The sequence below is a fragment of the Vitis riparia genome, chromosome 18 (assembly GCF_004353265.1).
Source record: "Vitis riparia cultivar Riparia Gloire de Montpellier isolate 1030 chromosome 18, EGFV_Vit.rip_1.0, whole genome shotgun sequence".
NCBI classification, from domain to species: Eukaryota; Viridiplantae; Streptophyta; class Magnoliopsida; order Vitales; family Vitaceae; genus Vitis; species Vitis riparia.
Window position 1 is genome coordinate 39,484,520 of NC_048448.1, and position 22,278 is coordinate 39,506,797.

Below are 22,278 nucleotides of genomic sequence, written 5' to 3' on the forward strand. Positions count from 1 at the left end.
GATATAACTTATTGAACGGGACAATACCATCTTGGTTGTATACTCTGCCATCGTTGGTGGGGTTATATCTCAATCATAACAAACTCACTGGTCATATTGGTGAATTCCAATTTGATTCATTAGAGTCTATTGATTTGAGCATGAATGAGTTACATGGGTCAATTCCAAGTTCAATATTTAAGCTTGTAAACCTTAGATATCTTTATCTTTCTTCAAATAACTTCAGTAGCGTTTTGGAGACAAGCAACTTTGGAAAACTTAGAAACCTCACTGAGCTTGATCTCTCAAACAACATGCTCTCATTGATCACCTCTGGCAATTCCAACTCCATTTTGCCCAGCATTCAGAGGCTAGACCTTTCAAACAATAAGATTAGTGGAGTTTGGTCGTGGAATATAGGAAAGGATACACTAGGATACTTGAATCTCTCTTGTAACTTGATAAGTGGGTTTGAGATGCTTCCATGGAAAAATATAGGAATTCTAGATCTTCATTCCAACTTGTTGCAAGGACCACTTCCAACTCCTCCAAATTCTACTTTTTTCTTTTCAGTATCCCATAACAAATTGAGTGGAGAAATCTCACCGTTGACTTGCAAAGCGAGTTCCATGAGAGTTCTTGATTTGTCTAACAACAACTTGAGTGGCATGCTTCCTCACTGTTTGGGGAATTTTAGCAAAGATCTTTCTGTTTTGAATTTACGAAGGAATCGATTTCATGGCATCATTCCTCAAACATTTTTAAAGGGCAATGCTATCAGGAATCTTGACTTCAACGATAATCGATTGGAAGGCCCAGTACCTCGATCTTTGATCATTTGTAGAAAACTTGAAGTTCTAGACCTTGGGAATAATAAGATAAATGATACATTTCCCCATTGGTTGGGAACTCTTCCAGAGTTGCAAGTTCTTGTTTTGCGCTTTAATAGTTTCCATGGTCATATAGGGTGTTCCAAAATCAAATCCCCATTCATGAGCCTAAGAATCATTGATCTCGCTCACAATGATTTCGAGGGTGACTTGCCTGAAATGTATTTGAGAAGTTTGAAAGCGGCAATGAATGTAGATGAAGGCAACATGACAAGAAAATATATGGGGGACAGTTACTATCAAGATTCCGTAATGGTGACAATCAAGGGGTTGGAGATTGAATTTGTGAAAATCTTGACTACGTTCACAACAATTGATTTATCAAGCAATAAATTCCAAGGAGAGATTCCAAAGTCCATTGGAAATCTTAATTCACTTCGAGGACTCAATTTGTCTCATAACAACCTTAGAGGACATATTCCACCATCTTTTGGGAATTTGAAGTTGCTTGAATCATTGGACCTCTCTTCAAACAAGCTCATTGGTAGAATTCCTCAAGAATTAACAAGTTTGACATTTCTTGAAGTTTTGAATCTTTCCCAAAATAATCTCACCGGTTTTATACCTCGAGGCAATCAGTTTGAGACATTTGGAAATGATTCATACAACGAGAACTCAGGGCTATGTGGATTTCCGTTGTCAAAGAAATGCACAGCTGATGAAACACTAGAGCCTTCAAAAGAAGCGAATACAGAGTTTGATGGTGGATTTGATTGGAAAATCACATTGATGGGATATGGATGTGGATTGGTTATTGGGTTGTCTCTTGGGTGTCTTGTTTTCTTAATTGGGAAACCTGAATGGTTGACAAGGATGGTAGAAGAGAACATTCACAAGACGATCACAAGGTCTAAAAGAAGTACTCGCAGCAGAGGAGCAAGAAGAAAGTAGCATATTCCAACCGCATTGTATTTTGTGCTACATATTACAAATGGATTTTACATTTGTTAGCAAATAATCTACTTGTTATTATAAAAGTGTAATATTGTTTGTAAAATTAAAATAATGTTTTTTTTCCCTTTTTTTCTTTTTTGCAATAGTCATTGGATTCAATATTTTTCCAATCAACATGATAACTTAAAATTCATCAAAAAACAATTTTTATATCTTAGAGATTAATCAAACACTAACGGATATTAAAGACTTAGTAGGAATTTGGACATACTTCTAATTTTTATTCTTTTTAAAAAACAAAACTTTTATACAAGTAGAGACTTACTTTATGTTTTCAAAACTACTTTTTAATTTATTTTTATTTTTAAAATTTAAGAACACAATGTTTTTAAAATTTTAAAAAATCTTTTAGAAAATATAAGATAAATCTCCTCTATTGCTAAAAAAAATGACTAGATTTTATAGAAGAGTTTAAAAACAAAAGACAAAAGACAAAAAGTGTTTCCAAACACACTTTTTTTTTCCCGATAATTCATACTTTATTATTATATAGGGAAAGATCAATAATTTGTTTATATTAAATATATATGGGTATATTATAACAACTAGTATTTTATTTGATTAAAACATGTGTAGGAGCCACGACCGGGCCAAGTTCAAACCACGACAAGGCATAACCATTGCAACAAAAGCTCAATTGGTATTTCATTTTTCAAATATATGTTTTTCAGAAATGTCAACTTGATATCTTTTCATTTGAAAGAATATCATTGTTAGTGATCTATGTTAAATATTTAAATCAATTCTATAATTGCTATAGATATTTGAAGAAAAAAAAACATAAATAAATTATATAATTTAACATTTTTCAATCAATCTGACTTTAATAAATAAGGTTGAAGATAATATTCATTCATTTTATATTTATCTCTTACCATTTTAAAATATTAATATTTATTTTAAAAATATTAGTATGCATTATAATTTTTTAAAACAGTATTATTGATTTTAATAAAAAAAAATCTAAATTCTAATGTTCATTTTTAAAAGTTGGTGATTTCGGAAATTTGTTTGTAATATTCATGAATTTATACTCCTATCTTTTTCTCAAAATAAATAACTAAATATTATTAATTTATTATGAATAGTGTGATTTTTAAAATATAATACTTGATTATTTAATAAAACTGTTGTTATTTACCATAACTTTTATTAAAAAAAATTATTATTTATTATTAATTTGAAGAAATAAATTTTAATATTTATTTTAATAAAAAAACCCAATGATATTTTGTGGCCTTATAATAATAAAGTTTATTTTTATTTTCACTTTCTATTTAAATAATTTTTAAAAAATCTGGAACTAAAATCATAAATAAAATAAAAAAATTGAATCCATTTTCATTCACATTTTTATTTTAATATGTATAGAAATTTAATCTAATAAAATTAATTTTCAACATTTATTTTTATTATATGAAAAGTCAAGTGATAACCATATCTCTTTTATTTATTATTAAACTCAGCTTCAATTGTAAATTTTAAAAAACAGCCAAATGTATACAATCTTGAGTGGGTCCACACTACTGCCACATGCTTTATTTTCATTTTTTTTTTTAATTTATTTACTTCCACTATTTTTTTTTAATAAATAAATAAATATTAATATTTCTTATTTGTGTGTTGGTTGTGATTAAATCTATAGGTAGTTCGCATTTTCTAATTTTGATTAGATTTATAAGACGAAAACAAACGCATTTGGATTGAACAAGTTTGAGGAGATAGGTGGATTTGGGCCTAGAACATGATTCAAAGCTCAGTCCAGCCCAAACTGCACATGTCTTATTGGGTCTCAATTTGGGCCTATTGAGTTGACCTGGGCCAACCCGATTCAATTCATAGTTGTAATTGGCATTAAACAAGGTTTAATTTATAATTAAATATAATAAATATAAGAGAAAAAAAAATTATTTTTTCATGTTTGTTTATTATAAAAAAATATAAGAGAAAATAAATATAATTAAAATTAATTATAGATTTATTTATTTTTAAATCATTTAATCTTTATATAGAAAGAAAAAAAAGTGAAATGAGTTTAAAGAAGAATATAAAAATAATTTATCATATTTAAAACTATTTTAAAAATTTTCTATCATTTTTTTTTATCTCTTTTCATTTTCTTACCTTGATATTTTTTCAAGATATTTCCTTTATCATTTTTCATTATTGACGGCAAATCAATGGTTGATGCTTCAACACGGTTTTGTGGAAAGATGATCAAGAAGAAGACATGGCAAATCTGAAAAAGATACTCCACTTCTTTCAAATGACAATTTTTTTTTATTCCTTTTTTATTTATCATACATTCTTTACTAATATATCACTTTTCAAAGAAAATAATTAATTTACACTAATTACTTTTTAACTATATCCTTTAATCACTAAAGTGCCAACAATCTATATAATTGTTTCTAGATTTAGAACCCGTTTGATAGTTATTTTAAGAATCTCTTTTAATATTTTTATTAGTTAAAAATTTTTATTATTCAAATATTAAAAATATTAAAAAAACTTTCTAAAATAACTTCAAAATGGGTTCTTACTGGTCACATTATTTATTTGACTAGAGGCCACAAGTACAACAGTGTAAACTAATAATGTCATTAATTAGGATATTTTGGAATAACTAAAATCCTTAATCTAATTTTTCATGGATTTTTTTTATGGTCTTAAGAGGAATTGATTGGTTATGGTTTCATAAGTTTACTATTAATGTAATTTAGTAGCCAATCACTATCTTTAAGTTAATATACATAAATTTTCTCTTTAAATTAATTATTTAGAAGACTCAATTGATAATTTTGGAGGATGATTTATTTATTTATTGCAAAAGATACTTTAGAAAAAAAATATCTTTATCGTGTTGCAAACTCTTAGATAGTGTTGTCATTTTATTGATTTATAGAAGTCAAAGTCAAGAAACATGTTTCATCAAGTAATTTATTTTGTTTGTTTAAGAAGTTTTAAAGAATCAAAGAAAAGAAAAGAAAAAGTCAAAAAGCAATGGTTGAAAAATGAGAGAAGGCAAGTTTCTATGAATTTATGATTTATAGAAAAGAAGGTCCCCACACGGTTTTATTTATGGTGGGTGCTAGTGCTAATAATATTATGATTTTAAATAGAAAAGAAATAAATTTATGATTAATAAGTTTGTTCACACATTTTTTAAAATTTATTTTTCTTCTTTTTTATGTTTCACAAAAAATAAATTTTTTGAAAAGATATAAATATTTTAATAATTTGAATTATTATTTTTCTTTGCAATTTTAAATTAAATCAAATAATTAATATTAAATTTCTTTTTATTTTTATTTTAATCTTTTTAATATTTTCTTTGATCCGAAGGCGTAATTTCATTTTCAAACTTTTTACGCAAATAATATTACCAAAAATCTTGTGATATTCTACATTTAGTAATACTAACTTACAAGACATAAATTATTTGTTTTATACTAAATAATTATTACAAAAAGAGAAAAATAAAATTTAAAATATTTTATTTTACAATAAAGGCGAATAAAAGAAAATGGTAGCTATATCAATATTTCATGTTTCATGTGTTTATATGGATAGGTAAAATAAAATAAAATAAATATAATTTCCTCATTTCCTTGCTTTTTCATCTACTATTGGTGGTCAAAGTTATAAATATTTGTATTTGTTTTTATAATTTTTAGATAACAAGAGAAAAAAAGAATATAAAAATAATTTATCACCTTTAAATTTATTTTCTTATTTTAATTTTATGTCATTTCTTATTTCCTTTTATATTTTTTAGTATTTTCTTTAATACTTTTTATAAACCAAACACAAACCTAAAAAATATTTTTAAAATTTTTTATTTTTTTATTTAAACCAAAAAATAAAAATATGTTTTTTATTTCTCTTTTATGATAAATAAAATGATTAGAAAACCGAGCACTTTGGTTTGAGTTTCCCCTTTCATTTATTTGATCAATAAAACATTATTATTCAGCCATGACCATACTGAGTCATAGAAGTCAAGCTCTTTGGGTCATAGTAATTGACATGCGGGAAGGAAATTCCAATTGTGCCCTTCTCATGCTCCTCTATTCTATTTTATCCCAAGTTATCAATTTCCTCATCTTTCTCTAATACCGGAGACTTGACTTCTTGTGGGCCAGTTTAAGAAATCATTTTTCATTATTGACCCTAAGTCAATGGTTCATGCTTTCTCATGATGAAACATGTCTGTCATTTATTTTGAACCACATTTTACATAATCAATTTAAAAAATTAGTATAATTACTTTAATCCATTCATGACTTAATTAAGGGGTTTTAGAAATAATATCAGTACGTAGCTTTAATTTGTTAATTCTTGGAATGTGGAATTTTTAACCTTTATAATAATTTTTTTATGAAATTTTTTATTAATTTTTGAAAAAGACTAATAAGAAATCTTTCTTTTTGCTTTCTTTGTTATGGAAGGCCAGTGTGCCTCAAACTAAGTGCTCTGGTTTCATTTCTCTTATTTATAAAATTTCATTTTTGTACTTCAAATCTACATGATGTATTTTGATTTTAAAACTCTAATGATCTGGAAATTGTAACAAGAAAGGTCTTCTTTTGATTGTTCCTGTTTAAGCTGGAAATTTCCGAGAAGACCTTTCTTTAAGATTTGTTAAAGTTATTTTAAGTAGATTAAGGAAAGGCAATAAACTCAACTTAAATTCATATTCAATTCCTAATAATTTCTATGGGCAAAATAAAGAGTATAAGAAAAATATCCTCAAAAGATAATAAATTTTTTTTTTCCTCATTTCATTTATCATTTTTTTTAACTGCTCACCAAAGATAAGATAACAATAAAGTTAAAAAGAAGAACAATAGACAAAAAAAAAAAAAAAAAAATACTTTACTTTCAACAAAAAGAATAATGGTGTTACTAAAATTTATTTCATTTAATTTTGTTAATGAGATTAGGTCATGAAAATATTAGAAAATAAAATAAAATAAAATGGTAGTCATGAAACATTTTTTTTTTTAATTGAGTTGGGAGTTTTAACTTTCTCCGTTTCAACAAAAAGACAAATTATTAGGATTGAATATCATTTTTAAAACTTAAATTAATTGATATTTTATTTTTTTATGTTCTTTGGTTATGTCTAATAATCATATATGAAAATTTTATATAATTATCATATATAAAATTTAAAATTTGTTTTATGAAAAAAAAATATACTTATATTTATATCAAAAGACTTTCCAAGAAGTTTTAACAAGAAAAGTCTTCTCTGGTCCTCCATTTGAGTTGGAAATTTTCAAGAAGTTTTCCATAATGAAGAAGAGTAGGGTAAAGTTAGAGTGAGTCATTTTCATATAAAGTGGAGAATCCTCATCACCATTTCTCTCATCACACCTCACTCTCTCAATTGCTTTTGGGAAGAATGATGTCTAAACGCCTCCTCCTCTGTTTTCTTTTCTTTCTCTCATCCTCTCAGCTCTCTTTCTCTAATTCCACCCAACTGTGCCCGCGTCACCAGACTCTTGCTCTGCTCCACCTTAAGAATCATTCTCTATCAACAATTCCAGTTCTTCGGATTGCCATTACTATGGTGTCACGTCTTATCCCAAAACAGAGTCTTGGAAAAAGGGTAGTGATTGCTGCTCATGGGATGGGGTCACATGTGATTGGGTGACAGGCCATGTAATTGAGCTAGACCTTAGTTGCAGCTGGCTCTTTGGTACCATCCATTCCAACACTACCCTCTTCCTCCTTCCTCATCTACAAAGGCTCAACCTGGCTTTCAACAACTTCAGTAGGTCGTCCGTTTCAGCTGGGTTTGGTCGGTTCTTAAGCTTGAAGCATCTCAATCTCTCCGACTCTGGATTTTCAGGCCTAATTTCACCAGAAATCTCTCACCTCTCCAACTTGGTTTCACTTGATCTCTCTTGGAATATTGACACAGAATTTGCCCGCATGGCTTCAATTCTCTGGTTCAAAATTTAACCAAATTGCAGAAACTTCACCTTCGAGGTATTTCCATCTCTTCAGTTTTTCCTAATTCCTTGCTAAATCGGTCTTCTTTGATATCATTAGATCTCTTTGGCTGTGGATTGCATGGGAGATTCCCTAACCATGACATTCATCTTCCGAAACTCGAGGTTCTCAACTTATTGGAAAATAATGATCTCAATGGAAACTTCCCACGATTTAGTGAGAACAATTCCCTCAAGGCATTGTATTTATCATCCAAAAATTTTAGTGGAGAGCTTCCTACTTCAATTGGCAATCTACAGTCTTTACAGACTTTGGATCTCTCCTATTGCGAATTCTCAGGGTCCATCCCTTCTTCGCTAGAGAACCTCACACAAATCACTTTCTTGTACCTCAGTCGGAATCATTTTAGTGTTAAAATTCCAAATGTTTTTAACAACCTTAGAAATTTAGTTTCATTACACCTTTTTGGCAACAATTTCAACGGTCAGCTTCCACCATCAATTGGAAATCTAACCAACCTTCAGGATTTAGCCTTGTATGATAATTAACTAGAAGGAGTCATTCCTTCTTTTGTAAATGGGTTTTTAAGTCTATCCTATGTCGACTTAGGATATAACTTATTGAACGGGACAATACCATCTTGGTTGTATACTCTGCCATCGCTGGTGGAATTAAATCTCAATCATAACAAACTCTCTAGTCATATTGGTGAATTCCAATTTGATTCATTGGAATCTATTGATTTGCGCATGAATGAGTTACATGGGTCAATTCCAAGTTCAATATTTAAGCTTGTAAACCTTAGATATCTTTATCTTTCTTCAAATAACTTTAGTGGCGTTTTGGACACAAGCAACTTTGGAAAACTTAGAAACCTCACTACACTTGATCTCTCAAACAACATGCTCTCATTGACCACCCCTGGCAATTCCAACTCCATTTTACCCAACATTGAGGGCCTAGACCTTTCAAACAACAAGATTAGTGGAGTTTGGTCATGGAATATAGGAAAGGATACATTGAGGTACTTGAATCTCTCTTATAACTCGATAAGTGGGTTTGAGATGCTTCCATGGAAAAATATAGGTATTCTAGATCTTCATTCCAACTTGCTGCAAGGACCACTTCCAACTCCTCCAAATTCTACATTTTTATTTTCAGTCTCCCATAACAAATCGAGTGGAGAAATCTCATCGTTGATTTGCAGAGCGAGTTCCATGGGAATTCTTGATTTGTCTGACAACAATTTGAGTGGCATGCTTCCTCATTGTTTGGGGAATTTTAGCAAAGATCTCTCAGTTTTGAATTTACGAAGGAATCGATTTCATGGCAACATTACTCAAACATTTTTAAAGGGCAATGCTATCAAGAATCTTGGCTTCAATGATAATCAATTGGAAGGCCTAGTACCTTGATCTTTGATCATTTGTTGAAAACTTGAAGTTCTAGACCTTGGGAATAATGAGATAAATGATACATTTTCTCATTGGTTGGGAACTCTTCCACAGTTGCAAGTTTTTGTTTTGCGTTCTAATAGTTTCCATGGTCATATAGGGTGTTCCAAAATCAAATCCCCATTCATGAGCCTAAGAATCATTGATTTTGCTCACAATGATTTCGAGGGTGACTTGCCTGAAATGTATTTGAGAAGTTTGAAAGCGACAATGAATGTAGACGAAGGCAACATGACAAGAAAATATATGGGGGACCATTATTATCAAGATTCTGTAATTGTGACAATCAAGGGGTTAGAGATTGAATTTGTGAAAATCTTAAATATGTTCACAACAATTGATTTATCAAGCAATAAATTCCAAGGAGAGATTCCAAAGTCCATTGGAAATCTTAATTCACTTCGAGGGCTCAATTTGTCTCATAACAACCTTGCAGGGCATATCCCATCATCTTTTGGAAATTTGAAGTTACTTGAATCATTGGACCTCTCTTCAAACAAGCTCATTGGGAGAATTCCTCAAGAATTAACAAGATTGACATTTCTTGAAGTTTTGAATATTTCTCAAAACAATCTCATTGGACTTATACCTCAAGGCAATCAATTTGAGACATTTGGAAATGATTCATACAATGGGAACTCAGGGCTATGTGGATTTCCATTATCAAAGAAATGCACAACTGATGAAACACTAGAGCCTTCAAAAGAGATGGATGCAGAGTTTGAAAGTGCGTTTGATTGGAAAATCACATTGATGGGATATGGATGTGGATTGATAATTGGGTGTCTCATTTTCTTAACCGGGAAACCTAAATGGTTGACAATGATGGTCGAAGAGAGCATTCACAAGAAGATCACAAGGTCTAAAAAAAGTACTTGTAGAAAAGGAACAAGAAGAAAGTAGCATATTCCAACCGCATTGTATTTTGTGCTACAGATTATAAATGGATTTTACATTTGTTAGCAAATAATCTACTTGTTATTATAAAAGTGTAATATTGTTTGTAAAATTAAAATAATATTTTTTCTTTTTCCCTTTTTTTCTTTTTTGTGACAATGCAATAGTTATTAGGTTCAATATTTTTCCAATCAACATGATAACTTAAAATTCATCAAATAGCAATTTCTCTATCTTATAAATTAATCAAACACTAATGGTTATTAAAGACTTAGTAGGAATTTGGACATACTTCTAATTTTTATTCTTTTAAAAAACCAAAACTTTTATACCAGTAAGGACTTACATTATGTTTTCAAAACTACTTTTTAATTATTATTATTTTTTAAATTTAAGAACACAAAGTTTTTAAAATTTTAAAAAATCTTTTAGAAAATATAAGATAAATCTCCTCTCTTTCTAAAAAAAATGACGAGATTTTATAGAAGAGTTTAAAAACAAAAAACAAAAGACAAAAAGTGTTTCCAAACACCACCTTTTTTCAATAATTCATACTTTATTATTATATAGGGAAAGAACAATAATTTGTTTATATTAAATATGTATGGGTATATTATAACAACTAGTATTTTATTTGATTAAAACATGTGTAGTAGCCGAGAACAGGCCAAGTTTAGACCACGACAAGGCATACAATAATTTGTTTATATTAAATATGTATGGGTATATTATAACAACTAGTATTTTATTTGATTAAAACATGTGTAGTAGCCGAGAACAGGCCAAGTTTAGACCACGACAAGGCATAACCATTGCAACCAAAGCTCAATTGGTATTTCATTGGAAATCATTTTTCAAATATATGTTATTGAGAAATGTCAACTATCACATTATGGAAAAGAAGAATTTACGAAAGGACCATTTGATATCTTTTCATTTGAAAGAATATCATTGTTAGTGATCTATGTTAAAAAATTTGAATCAATTCTATAATTTCTATATATATTTGAAGAAAAAAACATAAATAAATTATATAATTTAACATTTTTCAATCAATCTGACTTTTAATAAATAAGGTTGAAGATAGTGCACAAAATCAATAAAGAAAAAGCATTTTTTTTTAATTATTCATTTAAACAAACTAATATTCATTCATATTATATTTATCTCTTACCATTTTAAAATATTATTATTTATTTAAAAAATATTAGTATGCATTATAATTTTTTAAAACAATATTATTGATTTTAATAAAAAAATATATATAAATTCTAATATTCATTTTTAAAGGTCGGTGATTTTGGAATTTATACTCGCATCTTTTTCGCAAAATAAATAAATAAATATTATTAATTTATTATGACTAGTGTGATTTTTAAAATATAAAACTTGATTATTTAATAAAAATGTTGTTATTTATCATAAATTTTTTTAAAATTTATTATTTATCATTAATTCGAAGAAATAAAATTTTAATATTTATTTTGATAAAAAAAAACCAATGATATTTTGTGGCCTTATAATAATAAAGTTTATTTTTATTTTCACTTTCTATTTAAATAATTATTTAAAAAATCTGAAACTAAAATCATTGCCACGTAGGTTGCAACATAAATGCATGATAGATGTAATAACTTGATAGTAATAGGAAGCATGTATTGGAATATTATAGTCATTTAAAAATATTATTTTCACTCATAAAACAAGTAAACCTATCCTTAAAAAAAAAAAAAAATTAATATCTTTACTATTAAGAAATTGATAACAAATTTTATTTTGTAAATAAAATAAAAAAATTGAATCCATTTTCATTCACATTTTTATTTTAATATGTATAGAAATTTAATCTAATAAAATTAATTTTCAACATTTATTTTTATTATATAAAAAGTCAACTGATCACCATATCTCTTTTATTTATTATTAAACTCAGCTTCAATTGTAAATTAAAAAAAAAGGCCAAATGTATACAATCTTGAGTGGGGTCCACACTACTGCCACATGCTTTATTTTCATTTTTTTTTAAATTTATTTACTTCCTCTATTTTTTTAATAAATAAATAAATATTAATATTTCTTATTTGCGTGTTCGTTGTGATTAAATCTATAGGTGGTTCGCATTTTCTAATTTTCATTAGATTTATAAGACGAAAACAAACGCATTTGGATTGAGCAAAATTGAGGGGATAGGTGGATTTGGGCTTTCTCAAATTTAGATTTGGGCCTAGAACATGATTCAAAGCTCAGTGCAGCCCAAACTGCACACATCTTATTGGGCCTCAATTTGGGCCTATTGAGTTGACCTGGGCCAACCCGATTCAATTCAATGGCAGGCAATTTGGTACCATCATCACTAGTATACAATTGCTGGTCTAATTTTAGTATTCTCTCCGTTTTTGAGTTTTCTCAATCCCAATTCACTAGCCAACTTTTCATACTTGTAATGGGCATTAAACAAGGTTTAATTTATAATTAAATATAATAAATATAAGAGAAAAAAATGTTAAAAAAATCATTTAATCTTTATATAAAAGAAAAAAAAAAGTGAAATGAGTTTAAAGAAGAATATAAAAATAATTTATCATATTTAAATCTATTTTTAAAATTTTCTATCATTTTTTTTTTTTTATCTCTTTTCATTTTCTTACCTTGATATTTTCTCAAGATATTTCCTTTATCATTTTTCATTATTGACGCCAAGTCAATGGTTGATGCTTCCACACGGTTTTGTGGAAAGATGATCAAGAAGAAAACATGGCAAATCTGAAAAAGATACTCCACTTCTTTCGAATACAATTTTGTTTTTTATTCTTTTTTTATTTATCATACTTTCTTTACTAATATATCACTTTTCAAATAAAATAATTAATTTACACAAATTACTTTTTAACTATATTCTTTAATCACCAAAGTGGCAAGAATCTATATAATTGTTTCCAGATTTAGAACTCGTTTGACAGTAATTTTAAAAAATACTTTTAATATTTTTATTATTTAAAAATGTTTATATTAAAAATGTTAGAAACGCTTTATAAAATCACTTCTAAACGGTTCTTACTCATCACATTATTTATTTGGCTAGAGGCCACAAGTACAATAGTGTGAACTAACAATATCATTAATTAGGATATTTTTGAGTAACTAAAATCCTTAATCTAATTTTTCGTGGATTTTTTATGATCTTAAGAGGGAATTGTTTGGTCAAAGTTTCATAAGTTTATTATTAATGTAATTAGTAGCCAATCACTATCTTTAAGTTAATAGATATAAATTTTCTTTTTAAATTAATTATTTAGAAGAATCAATTGATAATTTTGGAAGATGATTTATTTATTTATTACAAAAGATGCTTTAGAAAAAAAAATATATTTTTATAGTGTTGCAAACTCTTAGATGTGAAGTCAAAGTCAAGAAACGTGAAAAACGAAAGAAGGGAAATTTCTATGCATTCATGATTCATAGAAAAGAAGGCCAAAAGGCAAATGGTTGAAAAATGAAAGAAGGGAAGTTTCTATGAATTTATGATTCATATAAAAGAAGTTCCCCACACGGTTTTATTTATGGTGGGTGCTAGTGCTAATAATATTATGATTTTAAATAAAAAAAAGAAATAAATTATGATTAATAAGTTTGTTCACATATTTTTCAAAATTTGTTTTTCTTCTTTTTTACCTTTCACAAAAAAATGAAAAATTTGAAAAGATAGGAATATTATAATAATTTAAATTGTTATTTTTTTTTTGCAATTTTAAATTAAACTAAATAATTAATATTAAATTTCCTTTTGTTTTAATTTGAATCTTTTTAATATTTTCTTTGATCCGAAGGGTAATTTCATTTTCAAACTTTTTATACAAATAATATTACCAAAAATCTTGTGATATTCTACTATTAGTGATACTAACTAAGACAAAAATTATTTTCTTTTACCACTTAATTATTACCATAGGATGGTATTAAATTTAAAAGGAATAAATAAAAGGGAAAAATTAAATTAAAAATATTTTATTTAACAATAAAGGTGAAGAAATAAAAATAAATAAATATGAATATAATTTCATTCTCATTTCCTTGCTTTTTCATCCACTATTGGTGGTCAATGTTATAAATATTTGTATTTGTTTTTACAATTTTTAGATAACCGCAGGAAAAAAAGAATATAAAAGTAATTTATCACCTTTAAATTTATTTTCTTTTTTTAATTTTATGTCATTTCTTATTTCCTTTTATTTTTCTTAGTATTTTCTTTAATACTTTTTATAAACCAAACACAACCTAAAAATGATTTTTTTTTTATTTAAGCCAAAAAATAAAAATATGTTTTTTATTTCTCTTTTATGATAAACAAAATGGTTAGAAAACCGAGCGCTTTGGTTTGAGTTTCCCCTTTCATTTATTTGATCAATAAAACATTATTATTCTACTTTAAACTTGTAAATTCAGCCATGACTACACAGAGAAATTCAAACTGTGCCCTCTCATGCTCCTCTATTATATTTTCTCCCAAGTTATTAATTTTCTCATCTTTCTCTAATACCAGAGACTTGACTTCTTGTGGGCCAGCTTAAGAAATCATTTTTCATTGTTGACCCTAAGTCAATGGTTCATGCTTTCTCATGAACCTTTTTGTTTTACTTTAATATTATAAAAAAAAGGTGGGTGGCTTTCACACGATTTTGTGAAAGATGATCAAAACATGATTATTCTAACTTGGAATCATTTGCATATAAATTGGAGTGCACTTGTCACCATTTCTCTCATCTCATCACTCTTTCTCTCTATTGCTTTGGTAAGAATGATGTCTAAACTCCTCCTTTGTTTTCTTTTCTTTCTATCGTCCTCTCAGCTTCTTTCCTCCTCTTTCTCTTTCTCTAATTCCACCAAACTATGCCCACATCAGCAGGCTCTTGCTCTGCTCCACCTTAAGCAATCCTTTTCTATTGATAATTTCAGTTCTTGGGATTGTGATTTCAGTGGCATCACTTCTTATCCTAAAACAGAGTCTTGGAAGAAGGGTAGTGATTGTTGCTCATGGGATGGGGTCACATGTGATTGGGTGACAGGCCATGTAATTGAGCTGGACCTCAATTGTAGTTGGCTCTATGGCACCATCCATTCCAATAGTACCCTCTTTCTCCTTCCTCATCTACAAAGGCTCAACCTGGCTTTCAACAACTTCAATGGGTCCTCTATTTCAGCTGGGTTTGGTCGGTTCTCAAGCTTGACGCATTTCAATCTCTCTGACTCTGGATTTTCAGGCCTAATTTCATCAGAAATCTCTCACCTCTCCAACTTGGTTTCACTTGATCTCTCTTGGAATTTTGATGCAGAATTTGCCCCGCATGGCTTTAATTCTCTGGTTCAAAATTTAACCAAATTGCAGAAGCTTCACCTTGGAGGTATTTCCATCTCTTCAGTTTTTCCTAATTCCTTGCTAAATCGGTCTTCTTTGATATCATTAGATCTCACTGGCTATGGATTGCATGGGAGATTCCCTGACCATGACATTCACCTTCCGAAACTCGAGGTTCTCTACTTATGGGGAAATGATGATCTCAATGGAAACTTCCCACGATTCAGTGAGAACAATTCCCTCATGGAGTTAGATTTATCATCCACAAATTTGAGTGGAGAGATTTCAGCCTCAATTGGCAATCTACAGTCTTTACAGACTTTGGATCTCTCCGATTGCGGATTCTCAGGGTCCATCCCTACTTCAATTGGGAATCTAAAGTCTTTACAGACTTTGGATCTCTCCAATTGTGAATTCTCAGGGTCCATCCCTACTTCAATTGGTAATTTAAAGTCTTTAAAGACTTTGGATCTCTCCAATTGTGAATTCTCTGGGTCCATTCCTACTTCAATTGGCAATCTAAAGTCTTTACAGTTCTTATACCTTTTTAGCAACAATTTCAGTGGTCAGATTCCACCATCAATTGGAAATCTAACAAACCTTCAGGACTTAAGACTCTTTGATAACTTGTTCAACGGGACAATACCATCTCGATTGTATACTCTGCCATCATTGGTGACGTTAGATCTCAGTCATAACAAACTCATTGGTCATATTGGTGAATTCCAATATGATTCATTGAAGGTTATTGATTTGAGCATGAATGAGTTACATGGGTCAATTCCAAGTTCAATATTTAAGCTTGTCAACCTTGAATTTCTCTCTCTTTATTCAAATAACTTGAGTGGTGTTTTGGAGACAAGCAACTTTGGAAAACTTAGAAACCTCACTTCGCTTGATCTCTCAAACAACATGCTCTCATTGATCACCTCTGGCAATTCCAACTCCATTTTGCCCAGCATTAAGAGGCTAGACCTTTCAAACAATAACATTAGTGGAGTATGGTCATGGAATATGGGAAAGGATACACTGTGGTACTTGAATCTCTCTTATAACATCATAAGTGGGTTTGAGATGCTTCCATGGAAAAATATGCAAATTCTAGATCTTCAATCCAACTTGTTGCAAGGACCACTTCCAACTCCCCAAAAGTCAACACGTTTCTTTTCAGTATCCCATAACAAATTGAGTGGAGAAATCTCACCGTTGATTTGCAAAGCGAGTTCCATGGAAGTTCTTGATTTGTCTAACAACAAATTGAGTGGCATGCTTCCTCATTGTTTGGGGAATTTTAGCAAATATCTCTCTGTTTTGAATTTGCAAAGGAATCGATTTCATGGCATCATTCCTCAAACATTTTTAAAGGGCAATGCTATTAGGAATCTTGACTTCAACGATAATAAATTGGAAGGCCCAGTACCTCGATCTTTGATCATTTGTCGAAAACTTGAAGTTCTAGACCTTGGAAATAATGAGATAAATGATACATTTCCCCATTGGTTGGGAACTCTTCCAAAGTTGCAAGTTCTTGTTTTGCACTCTAATAGTTTCCATGGTCATATAGGGCGTTCCAAGATCAAATCCCCATTCATGAGCCTAAGAATCATTGATCTTGCTCACAATCATTTCGAGGGTGACTTGCCTGAAATGTATTTGAGAAGTTTGAAAGCTATAATGAATATAGATGAACGCAACATGACAAGAAAATATATAGGGAACCGTTATTATCAAGATTCCATCACAGTGACAACAAAAGGGTTGGAGGTTGAACTTTTGAAAATCTTGAACACTTTCACAACAGTTGATTTATCAAGCAACAAATTCCAAGGAGAGATTCCCAAGTCCATTGGAAATCTTAATTCACTTCGAGGGCTCAATTTGTCTCATAACAACCTTGCAGGACATATCCCATCATCTTTTGGGAATTTGAAGTTGCTTGAATCATTAGACCTCTCTTCAAACAAGCTCATTGGGAGAATTCCTCAAGAATTAACAAGTTTGACATTTCTCGAAGTTTTGAATCTTTCCCAAAACCATCTTACTGGATTTATACCTCGAGGTAATCAGTTTGACACTTTTGGAAATGATTCATACAATGAGAACTCAGGGTTGTGTGGATTTCCATTGTCAAAGAAATGCATAATTGATGAAACACCGGAGTCTTCAAAGGAAGTGGATACAGAGTTTGATGGTGGATTTGATTGGAAAATCACATTGATGGGATATGGATGTGGATTGGTTATTGGGTTGTCTCTTGGGTGTCTCGTTTTCTTAATTGGGAAACCTAAACGGTTTGTTTGGATTATTGAAGAGATTATTCACAAAAAGATCAAAAGGTCTAAAAGAAGCACTTGCAGGCAAGGAGTAAGAAGAAATTAATTCGTTCCACTCCCATTTTATTATGTGTTGCATATTACAAATGGATTTTACATTCTTATGTTAGCAGATAATCTATATTGTCATTATACAAGTGTAATCTTGTTTATAAAGTTAAAATAATGTCTTTTTCCTTTTTATTATTATTATTATTATTATTATTATTCTTATTATTATTTTGGTTTTGTGATAATGCAATAGTCATTTGTTTAGTATTTTTCCAATCAATATGGTAACTTTAAACTCAAAAAGCAATTGTCATATCTTGGAAACCATACACTAACGAATAAATATTAAAGAGTTATGAGGCATTTGGATGCATTTCAATTCTTTATAAAACAGGCAGTAATATCATATGTTCTGCTTTAGTTGCCCTTGATCACTTTTTGGGATGACGGTTAGTCTTCTCACCAATTGGGATTTGTATGAGTGAGACCTCAAATTCAAACCAATAAATGATTCAATTCCTCCGATTAACATAGTTCCAACTGATCAATTTGTTGTTCCTACCTTCCAATCCCCAACCAATGTAAGGCAAAGGTAAGGAGTGCCTTTTTTCTCAAGCCAACACTCAAATGTGATAATCCATAGGAAAGAAATGCTGATTTTTCTTGTATGCCTAATCGTGAACCCTTCTCTCTCTTTCTTTAATTAAATCCTTTGGTTCCTTCTTCTAACAAGAGTTGTCCTCCATCCTTTTGTAAACAACTATTTAGTCTTTTCATTGCATTCCAATTTATTTAAGAACCTTAATTAGGAAATAACAATAATCTTGATTATATTTCAATATGTATAGAATGGATTATTTTCAACTAGTATTTGTTTTTATTATAACATGTATGGGAGCCAATTTGTTCACGGCCCAAGTTTAGGCCACAACAAGATAGAACCAGTGCTGCAACCAAAGGGCTGAAGCTAGCTTTAACTTAAGATCCACGAGTCAGGGCCCAAGCCCAATTGGCATTTTCTTTGGAAATCATTTTTTTTAACCCCATCCTTAATTCAAAGGTGTTTTCTTTAAAACAGCTCTCTTCAAATTGAGAAATCTCAACTATCATATCATTGAAAAAAGTAAAAAAGAATTAACTAGAACCAATTGTTTCATGGGCTACATTGAAATCTTTTAATTTGAAAAGAAATTGAATGTACAATGTTAGCCCCATTATTAGTCATCTATGTCAAATATTTAAATCAATTTAATATTTGTTATAGATATTTAGGGAAAAAAACGTAAATAAATTATATGATTTAACATTTTTCAATCAAGTTGATTTTAATAAATAATAAAAAAACATAAATAAATCATAGAAAATTGTCCTTCTAATCAATTAGTTAATCAAGTTAACATAATTATACTATTTTTATCTAAGTGGAAAATAGAGTCATAAATGATTGAAGAAGGAAAATAATTAATACTACCATATAAAGGGCTGAGAATTAAAAAAGTTTCTGTATAGTATATAAAAATCTGGTCAATGAAAATTGTAGCCACAAGCTCGTGTGACATCACATGCATGACATGGAAAATGGAATGGTTTGAAATTCTCAACCTAGAAGAAGGAGAAAATTTTGGCAAATGAGTCTATTTTCTGAGTCAGCAAAAATATTATATGGTATGATGTAAGTGTACGTGGAATGAAAATTATTATAATATTAATTATTCTCCATATAGGGCAAGTGGAATGAATAAATATTAGAATATTAATTATCCTCCGTGGATGAGAATAGGAGGTATAACATAGAATGACCATTTTTAATCAACAACATTCTAGAAATTCTTTAGAAAAATAAAATAAAATTGTATATCATTATATAGAAATATTTATATTTAACATTTTAAAACTTGAAATTGAATAATCAAAACTCATAATTATAATATTAGCAAATTTTTTTTCAATTATGAAGTTTGATCCTTTTTCAAAAAGAAAAAAAAACTATTTTTTGAGTCCATTATTCAATCAAATTAATATAATTATTGTATTTTTATGGTGAGTCAAAGACATCTCAATCAATATTATAATCTTAGAGGAAATGTTATAAACCATATTAATTAACATCCATATTTATAAAAAAAAAAATTATTAATAAATAATGATATTCTCAATTTTTAAATTTTAGACTGACCTTAAAAATTCTAGCACTCTTGGATGGTATAAAATGAATACAATAGGAACTTCAAAATTAAAAAGCATATATTAGATTTGCTGGATTCTTCTAGGTTTTACTAGAAGATGGAACATTTTAATTTTTTTTCTTTTTTACTTTTAAATCATATTCTCAAATCTCTTTATTTATTTAAAGTCCGAAGCACTTTTAGTTTAAAAAGTGTTTTTTTTTTTTAAAAAAAAAACATTAGGTGTTTAGAAAATTTTAAAAAACATTTTCAAAAATATGAAAAATAATTAAAAAATCATTTATATTATTTTTCTATAAAACATTTTATGGATGATTCTCATAAAAATACCGTCAAAGAAAATATTTTCATTAAAAACACTTTAAATAAAAATACTACTAAACACGCTTAATTTCATTAGTTATTTAGTCATGCCATCTATCAAATTTATTCTCTATTTTATTTCAAATTCAATAATATCTAATATATTTTTTTTATAAATATTATTTTATTTCAAAATCAATAAAATCTAATATAATGTTTTTTTATAAATATTATTAAAAAAAAATCATATGAAGATGTAACATTACTCTTTTATTTGAAAGACCAACAAAAAATATGTAAAATCAATTGTTCTTTTATTAATTATAAAGTCTTATGTTTATAATCTCATTAATTTTTTCAACATGCCTTACATTTTCAATCTCCTTTTCTCTATAATATTTTTTTCAATGTTCATTTTTCTTAAGTGTCCCATTTTATATGGCGTTACACTATTTTGACGAGTACTCACAAATATAATACTCTATGAGTCTAAGTCTATTTCAATCATTCACCCCAAATATTTAAGTCCATAATATGTTGGAATTTTTATATGTGGACTTAAATAATCAATGTGATAATGTCGTAAATCAATATTATTTTATTTTTTGCATTGTGGTTTATAATGGGACTGACACATTATTGCTTGATTTTTTATGAGTTCACCCTAATTTACTTGACTGACCCATTAAGTCAAGTGATCCAAATAATGTGTGTGTGATGTGATATATATGAATATATTTATTTGTATATATACATAAGTGCAAAATGGGCTTCTTTATCTTGGGGATAAAAATGGCACACACTGGACGAACTCTTCAGAGTACACACACGAACTGAATTTTGGGTATAGAAAGGGAAGAGCTCATTGAACTTGGATTTTCACACCATCACGCATTGAGCATATCCTTGGACACTAGTGGAGCACAAAAATGACTTTTCATGGCATTAATCAAGGTAAGCATTTTATTAATTGTCATTTTACTGTATGCTTTAATGTTTACATGTGATCCTATGTGGTTTAAAGTTTTCATCAATTGGTATCAGAGCCATATATGGATGACATTTAAGCTGCATATTTAGGTTATTTGGGTTTCCCGTTTTCTAGTTTGGAAGCCATTTTTTTGGGCCTTTTTTCATTTGGTGTTGATTCTCGGTTTTCAAGCCCGATTGATGTTGGAGACTTGTAGAAAACATTGTTTTGGAGAAAAACCCATATTTTGTTTTGGTTTTTGGAGCTCATTTGATAGTATTTCGAAAATTAGGGTTTGTTTTGGTTCTTCATTTTGTGCATTTTTTTGTGCAATTTTTGGGTTTAGATTGAAGGATTGATGCTTGAGGATGGAAACCTAATTGCTTTCGTCAGAAAATGCACAAAATTTTGGCCGAAAATTTTTTTTTTCTTCTCCAGAAGAATCAGGTCGTGTTCAGCCTGGAGACGATGACGTCATAAAAAAATGTTGGAATTCTTGGAATGATTATGCATATGTTGGAATTATTATGCATTTGTTAAATTTGGTTTTATTGGGACAATTATTATTATTATTGTTCTTATATATATATATATATATATATATATATATATATATATATATATATATATATATATATATATATATATATATATATATATATTATCTTATACCAATAATGTTATCCTAAGCCATTTAAATTTATTATGACATTAAAGAACACTTGTGTGATTGTCTATCGCAATTCCAAGTGTGTCAAGTTGTACAAATTAAATATTTGAGTTTATCATGACAATAATGAACATATATGTGATTGTCTATCGTGATCCTGTATGTGTCAAATTGTTTTTGTTGAGATATTTTATCTCCCACTTTTGGTTGTTTTATTATTCTGATTACTAAGGTACATACATGTATTTTAATTGTCTTATCGATGATTATAATACTTTGTAGGATGCTTAGATTGGTGAAGGAAATTAATTATATATTATGAACCGTACTAATT

The 22,278-nt window shown here is 28.8% G+C and overlaps 2 protein-coding genes across 2 annotated transcripts; both read left to right on the forward strand.

The window, feature by feature from the left end:
* Window positions 1–81: 81 nt before the first annotated feature.
* Window positions 82–1,841, forward strand: LOC117907526 (receptor-like protein 33). Its single transcript, XM_034821089.1, has one exon. It carries the CDS (start codon window positions 141–143, stop codon window positions 1,758–1,760), a length of 1,620 nt encoding a protein of 539 aa, XP_034676980.1. The 5' UTR covers window positions 82–140; the 3' UTR covers window positions 1,761–1,841.
* A 14,995-nt stretch (window positions 1,842–16,836) lies between these two features.
* On the forward strand, window positions 16,837–17,908 carry LOC117907836 (receptor-like protein 9DC3). Its single transcript, XM_034821495.1, has one exon. It carries the CDS (start codon window positions 17,082–17,084, stop codon window positions 17,868–17,870), a length of 789 nt encoding a protein of 262 aa, XP_034677386.1. The 5' UTR covers window positions 16,837–17,081; the 3' UTR covers window positions 17,871–17,908.
* Window positions 17,909–22,278: the final 4,370 nt, after the last annotated feature.